The 9,046-nt window shown below is 41.4% G+C and overlaps 1 protein-coding gene across 1 annotated transcript; it reads left to right on the top strand.

Moving 5' to 3' along the window:
* The first annotated feature begins 4,352 nt into the window (after positions 1 to 4,352).
* LOC135432587 (uncharacterized) lies at positions 4,353 to 9,030 on the top strand. The gene is made up of 2 exons (XM_064688290.1): positions 4,353 to 8,771; positions 8,840 to 9,030. Exons 1-2 carry the CDS (start codon positions 4,353 to 4,355, stop codon positions 8,882 to 8,884), a joined length of 4,464 nt encoding a protein of 1,487 aa, XP_064544360.1. The 3' UTR covers positions 8,885 to 9,030.
* Positions 9,031 to 9,046: the final 16 nt, after the last annotated feature.

Below are 9,046 nucleotides of genomic sequence, written 5' to 3'. Positions count from 1 at the left end.
ACCACACCTCTGGTACCTCTAGCAATGACTACAAGCAAAATTACTTCTGTGAGTGAAACTCGCGAGTCTGTTGATATTCACATCAAAGATGTAGTTAAGCTGCCCATGGATCCTGTAAAATCTGTTGAGAAACCGAAATCCCCAACTGATGTAGCTAAGACAGTTTCAAAGGGGTATTCAGACGATGAGAGTGATGGCGAATTTGGAATTGCTAAGCCACTAGATAAAATTATTCCTTCAACCACTCCTCTGCTGCCACTTGCAGAAAAGACCTTGCAGAAAACTGACGATATTGTTAAACCATTTACTGACTTGAAGGACGATAAGCCACAAGCTAAATTAGATGAGAAACCCAAGTCCCCTCTTGATCCATTTAAGCAAACTCTTAAGGAATATTCTGATGATGAAAGTGATGAAGAGATTGGTTTCGACAAGCCTCAAGACAAGCTTCTTAGCTCCACCACACCTCTGGTACCTCTAGCAATGACTACAAGCAAAATTACTTCTGTGAGTGATACTCGCGAGTCTGTTGATATTCACATCAAAGATGTAGTTAAGCTGCCCATGGATCCTGTAAAATCTGTTGAGAAACCGAAATCCCCAACTGATGTAGCTAACACAGTTTCAAAGGGGTATTCAGACGATGAGAGTGATGAAGAATTTGGAATTTCGAAGCCACTAGATAAAATTATTCCACCAACTACTCCTCTACTGCCATTTGCAGACAGAACTTTGCAGAAAACTGACGATATTGTTAAACCATTTACTGACTTGAAGGACGATAAGCCACAAGCTAAATTAGATGAGAAACCCAAGTCCCCTCTTGATCCATTTAAGCAAACTCTTAAGGAATATTCTGATGATGAAAGTGATGAAGAGATTGGTTTCGACAAGCCTCAAGACAAGCTTCTTAGCTCCACCACACCTCTGGTACCTATAGCAATGACTACAAGCAAAATTACTTCTGTGAGTGATACTCGCGAGTCTGTTGATATACACATCAAAGATGTAGTTAAGCTGCCCATGGATCCTGTAAAATCTGTAGAGAAACCCAAATCCCCAACTGATGTAGCTAACACAGTTTCAAAGGGGTATTCAGACGATGAGAGTGATGAAGAATTTGGAACTGCTAAGCCACTAGATAAAATTATTCCTTCAACCACTCCTCTACTGCCATTTGCAGACAGAACTTTGCAGAAAACTGACGATATTGTTAAACCATTTACTGACGTGAAGGACGATAAGCCACAAGCTAAATTAGATGAGAAACCCAAGTCCCCTCTTGGTGCATCCAAGCAAACTCTTAAGGAATATTCTGATGATGAATGTGATGAAGAGATTGGTTTCGACAAGCCTCAAGACAAGCTTCTTCCCTCCACCACACCTCTGGTACCTCTAGCAATGACTACAAGCAAAATTACTTCAGTGAGTGATACTCGCGAGTCTCTTGATATTCACATCAAAGACGTAGTTGAGCTGCCCATGGATCCTGTAAAATTTGTTGAGAAACCGAAATCCCCAACTGATGTAGCTAAGACAGTTTCAAAGGGGTATTCAGACGATGAGAGTGATGGCGAATTTGGAATTGTTAAAACACCAGACAAGCCTATTCCTTCAACCACTCCTCTGCTGCCACTTGCAGAAAAGACCTTGCAGAAAACTGACGATATTGTTAAACCATTTACTGACTTGAAGGACGATAAGCCACAAGCTAAATTAGATGAGAAACCCAAGTCCCCTCTTGATGCATCCAAGCAAACTCTTAAGGAGTATTCTGATGATGAAAGTGATGAAGAGATTGGTTTCGACAAGCCTCAAGACAAGCTTCTTCCCTCCACCACACCTCTGGTACCTATAGCAATGACTACAAGCACAATTACTTCTGTGAGTGATACTCGCGAGTCTGTTGATATTCACATCAAAGACGTAGTTGAGCTGCCCATGGATCCTGTAAAATCTGTTGAGAAACCGAAATCCCCAACTAATGTAGCTAAGACAGTTTCAAAGGGGTATTCAGACGATGAGAGTGATGGCGAATTTGGAATTGTTAAAACACCAGACAAGCCTATTCCTTCAACCACTCCTCTGCTGCCACTTGCAGAAAAGACCTTGCAGAAAACTGACGATATTGTTAAGCCATTTACTGACGTGAAGGACGATAAGCCACAATCTAAATTAGATGAGAAACCTAAGTCCCCTCTTGATGCATCCAAGCAAACTCTTAAGGAGTATTCTGATGATGAAAGTGATGAAAAGATTGGTTTCGACAAGCCTCAAGACAAGCTTCTTCCCTCCACCACACCTCTGGTACCTCTAGCAATGACTACAAGCAAAATTACTTCTGTGAGTGATACTCGCGAGTCTCTTGATATTCACATCAAAGATGTAGTTGAGCTGCCCATGGATCCTGTAAAATCTGTTGAGAAACCGAAATCCCCAACTAATGTAGCTAAGATAGTTTCAAAGGCGTATTCAGACGATGAGAGTGATGGCGAATTTGGAATTGCTAAGCCACTAGATAAAATTATTCCTTCAACCACTCCTCTACTGCCATTTGCAGACAGAACTTTGCAGAAAACTGACGATATTGTTAAACCATTTACTGACGTGAAGGACGATAAGCCACAAGCTAAATTAGATGAGAAACCCAAGTCCCCTCTTGAAGCATCCAAGCAAACTCTTAAGGAGTATTCTGATGATGAAAGTGATGAAGAGATTGGTTTCGACAAGCCTCAAGACAAGCTTCTTCCCTCCACCACACCTCTGGTACCTCTAGCAATGACTACAAGCAAAATTACTTCTGTGAGTGATACTCGCGAGTCTCTTGATATTCACATCAAAGATTTAGTTGAGCTGCCCATGGATCCTGTAAAATCTGTTGAGAAACCGAAATCCCCAACTAATGTAGCTAAGACAGTTTCAAAGGGGTATTCAGACGATGAGAGTGATGGCGAATTTGGAATTGTTAAAACACCAGACAAGCCTATTCCTTCAACCACTCCTCTGCTGCCACTTGCAGAAAAGACCTTGCAGAAAACTGACGTTATGGTTAAACCATTTACTGACTTGAAGGACGATAAGCCACAAGCTAAATTCGATGAGAAACCCAAGTCCCCTCTTGATGCATCCAAACAAACTCTTAAGGAATATTCTGATGATGAAAGTGATGAAGAGACTGGTTTCGACAAGCCTCAAGACAAGCTCCTTCCCTACGCCACACCTCTGGTACCTTTAGCAATGACTACAAGCACAATTACTTCTGTGAGTGAAACTCGCGAGTCTGTTGATATACACATCAAAGATGTAGTTAAGCTGCCCATGGATCCTGTAAAATCTGTTGAGAAACCCAAAGCCCCAACTAACGTAGCTAAGATAGTTTCAAAGGCGTATTCAGACGATGAGAGTGATGGCGAATTTGGAATTGCTAAGCCACTAGAGAAAATGATTCCTTCAACCACTTCTCTGCTGCCCCTTGCAGAAAAGACCTTGCAGAAAACTGACGATATTGTTGAACCATTTACTGACTTGAAGGACGATAAGCCACAAGCTAAATTGGATGAGAAACCCAAGTCCCCTCTTGATCCATTAAAGCAAACTCTTAAGGAATATTCTGATGATGAAAGTGATGAAGAGATTGGTTTCGACAAGCCTCAAGACAAACTTCTTAGCTCCACCACACCTCTGGTACCTCTAGCAATGACTACAAGCAAAATTACTTCTGTGAGTGATACTCGCGAGTCTGTTGATATTCACATCAAAGACGTAGTTGAGCTGCCCATGGATCCTGTAAAATCTGTTGAGAAACCGAAATCCCCAACTGATGTAGCTAAGACAGTTTCAAAGGTAACACAGTTTCAAAGGGGTATTCAGACGATGAGAGTGATGGCGAAATTGGAATTGCTAAAACACCAGACAAGCCTATTCCTTCAACCACTCCTCTGCTGCCACTTGCAGAAAAGACCTTGCAGAAAACTGACGATATTGTTAAACCATTTACTGACTTGAAGGACGATAAGCCACAAGCTAAATTAGATGAGAAACCCAAGTCCCCTCTTGATGCATCCAAACAAACTCTTAAGGAGTATTCTGATGATGAAAGTGATGAAGAGATTGGTTTCGACAAGCCTCAAGACAAGCTTCTTAGCTCCACCACACCTCTGGTACCTCTAGCAATGACTACAAGCAAAATTACTTCTGTGAGTGATACTCGCGAGTCTCTTGATATTCACATCAAAGATGTCGTTAAGCTGCCCATGGAACCTGTAAAATCTGTTGAGAAACCGAAATCCCCTTACTGATGTAGCTAAGACAGTTTCAAAGGGAATATTTACAAAGATGTAGTTAAGCTGCCCATGGAACCTGTAAAATCTGTTGAGAAACCGAAATCCCCAACTGATGTAGCTAAGACAGTTTCAAAGGGGTATTCAGACGATGAGAGTGATGAAGAATTTGGAATTGCTAAGCCACTAGATAAAATTATTCCTTCAACCACTCCTCTACTGCCATTTGCAGACAGAACTTTGCAGAAAACTGACGATATTGTTAAACCATTTACTGACTTGAAGGACGATAAGCCACAATCTAAATTAGATGAGAAATCCAAGTCCCCTCTTGATCCATTTAAGCAAACTCTTAAGGAATATTCTGATGATGAAAGTGATGAAGAGATTGGTTTCGACAAGCCTCAAGACAAGCTCCTTCCCTACGCCACACCTCTGGTACCTCTAGCAATGACTACAAGCACAATTACTTCTGTGAGTGATACTCGCGAGTCTGTTGATATACACATCAAAGATGTAGTTAAGCTGCCCATGGATCCTGTAAAATCTGTAGAGAAACCCAAATCCCCAACTGATGTAGCTAACACAGTTTCAAAGGGATATTCAGACGATGAGAGTGATGAAGAATTTGGAATTTCGAAGCCACTAGATAAAATTATTCCACCAACTACTCCTCTACTGCCATTTGCAGACAGAACTTTGCAGAAAACTGACGATATTGTTAAACCATTTACTGACTTGAAGGACGATAAGCCACAAGCTAAATTAGATGAAAAACCCATGTCCCCTCTTGATGCATCTAAGCAAACTCTTAAGGAATATTCTGATGATGAAAGTGATGAAGAGATTGGTTTCGACAAGCCTCAAGACAAGCTTCTTAGCTCCACCACACCTCTGGTACCTCTAGCAATGACTACAAGCAAAATTACTTCTGTGAGTGATACTCGCGAGTCTGTTGATATTCATATCAAAGATGTAGTTAAGCTGCCCATGGATCCTGTAAAATCTGTTGAGAAACCGAAATCCCCAACTGATGTAGCTAACACAGTTTCAAAGGGGTATTCAGACGATGAGAGTGATGGCGAAATTGGAATTGCTAAAACACCAGACAAGCCTATTCTTTCAACCACTCCTCTGCTGCCACTTGCAGAAAAGACCTTGCAGAAAACTGACGATATTGTTAAACCATTTACTGACTTGAAGGACGATAAGCCACAAGCTAAATTAGATGAGAAACCCAAGTCCCCTCTTGATGCATCCAAACAAACTCTTAAGGAGTATTCTGATGATGAAAGTGATGAAGAGATTGGTTTCGACAAGCCTCAAGACAAACTTCTTAGCTCCACCACACCTCTGGTACCTCTAGCAATGACTACAAGCAAAATTACTTCTGTGAGTGATACTCGCGAGTCTCTTGATATTCACATCAAAGATGTAGTTAAGCTGCCCATGGAACCTGTAACTGATGTAGCTAAGACAGTTTCAAAGGGGTATTCAGACGATGAGAGTGATGAAGAATTTGGAATTGCTAAGCCACTAGATAAAATTATTCCTTCAACCACTCCTCTACTGCCATTTGCAGACAGAACTTTGCAGAAAACTGACGATATTGTTAAACCATTTACTGACTTGAAGGACGATAAGCCACAATCTAAATTAGATGAGAAATCCAAGTCCCCTCTTGATCCATTTAAGCAAACTCTTAAGGAATATTCTGATGATGAAAGTGATGAAGAGATTGGTTTCGACAAGCCTCAAGACAAGCTCCTTCCCTACGCCACACCTCTGGTACCTCTAGCAATGACTACAAGCACAATTACTTCTTTGAGTGAAACTCGCGAGTCTGTTGATATACACATCAAAGATGTAGTTAAGCTGCCCATGGATCCTGTAAAATCTGTTGAGAAACCCAAATCCCCAACTAATGTAGCTAAGATAGTTTCAAAGGGGTATCCAGACGATGAGAGTGATGGCGAAATTGGAATTGCTAATCCACTAGAGAAAATGATTCCTTCAACCACTTCTCTGCTGCCCCTTGCAGAAAAGGCCTTGCAGAAAACTGACGATATTGTTAAACCATTTACTGACTTTAAGGACGATAAGCCACAAGCTAAATTCGATGAGAAATCCAAGTCCCCTCTTGATCCATTTAAGCAAACTCTTAAGAAATATTCTGATGATGATTGTGATGAAGAGATTGGTTTCGACAAGCCTCAAGACAAGCTCCTTCCCTACGCCACACCTCTGGTACCTCTAGCAATGACTACAAGCACAATTACTTCTGTGAGTGAAACTCGCGAGTCTGTTGATATACACATCAAAGATGTAGTTAAGCTGCCCATGGAACCTGTGAAATCTATTGAGAAACCGAAATCTCCAACTAAAGTAGCTGACCTAGTTCCAAAAGAATATTTGGACGATGAGAGGGATAGCGGACTTGTAATTGTTAAGCCAAGTCCCGACAATGGTGAAAAGGATTTAGCTCCTGATTTATTTTCTGATTCTCCAAATCGAATAATCGGCCGTGCTGGCATCGACAGCTACCCAATTGAGGAAAAGGTGATTCCAGAATCATTTTCTGATTTTGATGATACAAGATCGGTTCAGCAAATTGTTGAAGAAACTTTGCGGGCTGGTGATGCAGAGGTACAAAAGATTATAAATGAAACTCTTAAAAGCGTGCAGGTACATAGAGAATTAGAGCATAAGGATTATATATTTACTGAGTTAGGCGAAAGTGACCGATCGATTGAAGAGATTGTGGAAGATACTTTAAAAAGTGCAAAAGTTAAGGCAGGGGACAAAAATCAGGTGGTAAATCTAGTAGAAGATGATGTAGTTTCGACGAAAAAAGAGAAAACTGAGTGTAAAGAAGTCCGACCTATTGCTTATTTCGTCAAGTTAGGTGATGAAAAGATAGATGTTATGCCTACAAAAACGGTAGAAATGAAAACCCCAGTTACCAAACCCAAAACAGTAAGAAATGTCAGTGCAAAATCCGAGGGAAATGTAATGAAAAAACAACAAGTTAAAAAGCAAGTAGATACTAAGGAAAGATCAGCGATTACTCAAAAGAAATCACCATCGACACAACTAAAATTATCGAATGCATCTAGCAAGCAATTAAAAGTAAGAAAGCCATTAACAAACGAACCCCCGAAGGTTTCTAGAAAAACCGAGTCGAGGAGATCAGTTACAAGTTCTACTTCGACTACAAGCTCGGCTTCAGCTACAAGTCGAGTTATAAGTGAAATTCACTTCGAAAGATCCGCAAGTCCAGCATCAAGTTCAATATTTTATGAAAGTCACACTCAAGGCGAAAACAGCCGCTCCACAACGCCAAGGCCTAGGGTAAAAACAGATGTTACAAAAATACCATACAACACCTCGGTTCGCTCGTTAAGTCCATCACCCAAATCCACAAGATCGACAAAAACAACATCCATTAAACAAGATGTCAGCAAGAAAGCTAGAGTGTTTAATAAGAAGGTAAAAACAGAGATTACCTCAAAATCTACAAAAGTTGTGGAAGACAACAAGCGAATAAAAACGCCAACTCCATCTGCCACACACCGATATATGCAGCCAACTTTAGCTCACAGTATGCGTTTCGGTCTAAATGCCGATAGTGAAAGTCGAAGTGTGACTCCGGCCCCAGTTAAATCACCAGCCCCACCCAAATCGCCAGCTCCAGCACAACCCAATCGACAAAGTATATATAAAACAAAGAATACGATAAGTGCCTTGACAAAAAACTCGTCAATAGATCAAAAGCAGCAAAAGAAATTGATTACAGAAAAGCCCTCAGTTTTGACCAAGAAAGGTTCCCATACTGAAAGTAAGGATTTATTACAGAGTACAGATCGCCTTTACAAAAGACAAATATCCAAAGAGAATAAACAAGCAAACGTGATAGGCTCCAAGAGCCAAATAACTAAAACCATGAAGACACAATCAGCTACTGCAACTAAATCAATTGCCTACAGAACTTCCATAGAATCTGATAACAAGCTACAGAAAAAAACTACATCAACTATGCAACAACGCACCAAAGTTCCAATTAGCTTGTCTTCCGTAACAACAAGAGCTTCAACTAAGCTAAGCAACAAAAGTGATGAAACCGTTTTAAGACCTCAGATAGACAATAAGAAAATCGTCAGGAAGACAGCAAGCAAAACGACTGAGGGAAGCAGTAATATTAGCAAAAATGTGCGCAGCTCCATAGAACCAAAACTTCAAAAGCAGATGAAGGACACAATGAACGAATCGAGCACTACAGCCAGCGGCAGCACCAGTGCCAGCGGCTCCTCGAGCAGCACCCGACGCAGTGTACGTTCCGTGATGGTTAGCCGTAAGACTGACAAGGAGAAGACGAATATGAAACTATCAGAACAGAAGGGTGTGATATCGACATCGACTGTGCGGGTTCATAGGGAGCCAACAGCCACTACCAGCGCGGTTAGCACCGTGCTCGTTGATGACGACTCCGAGGTGATAACCATACGTTCCATTAAATCAAGTGATAGTACAAAAAGCTCTACCTCATCATCCTCTGGTAGCGGCAGCAACAGTCGCAAGGTGCTAACCAGCGAGGTTTTCACTAAGACTTTCGGCCCCGATAAGCCCCTGGAAGTGATCTACCGCCAACCCGATTTTGATGCAGAGCACCACACGGCAATAGGAATGCGTCCGCAATCCAGAAATGAACAACAGCGCTGCGTTAACGAGTTCGATGTCAGCTTTATCGATACCACCGATTCCAGTCT

The sequence above is a fragment of the Drosophila montana genome, unplaced genomic scaffold, assembly GCF_035044405.1.
Source record: "Drosophila montana isolate Dmon_TW-CO22-7 unplaced genomic scaffold, ASM3504440v1 contig_3206_1, whole genome shotgun sequence".
Classification (NCBI taxonomy): Eukaryota; Metazoa; Arthropoda; class Insecta; order Diptera; family Drosophilidae; genus Drosophila; species Drosophila montana.
This window is presented reverse-complemented; position numbering and strand designations above follow the sequence as displayed.

Coding starts and splice junctions, on each gene's coding strand:
- LOC135432587 (XM_064688290.1), top strand. CDS start 4,353: ATGGAACCTGTAAAATCTGTTGAGAAACCGAAATCCCCAACTGATGTA. Junction 8,772..8,839: donor TCGTTGATGACGACTCCGAG/GTGATAACCATA, acceptor ATCCTCTGGTAG/CGGCAGCAACAGTCGCAAGG.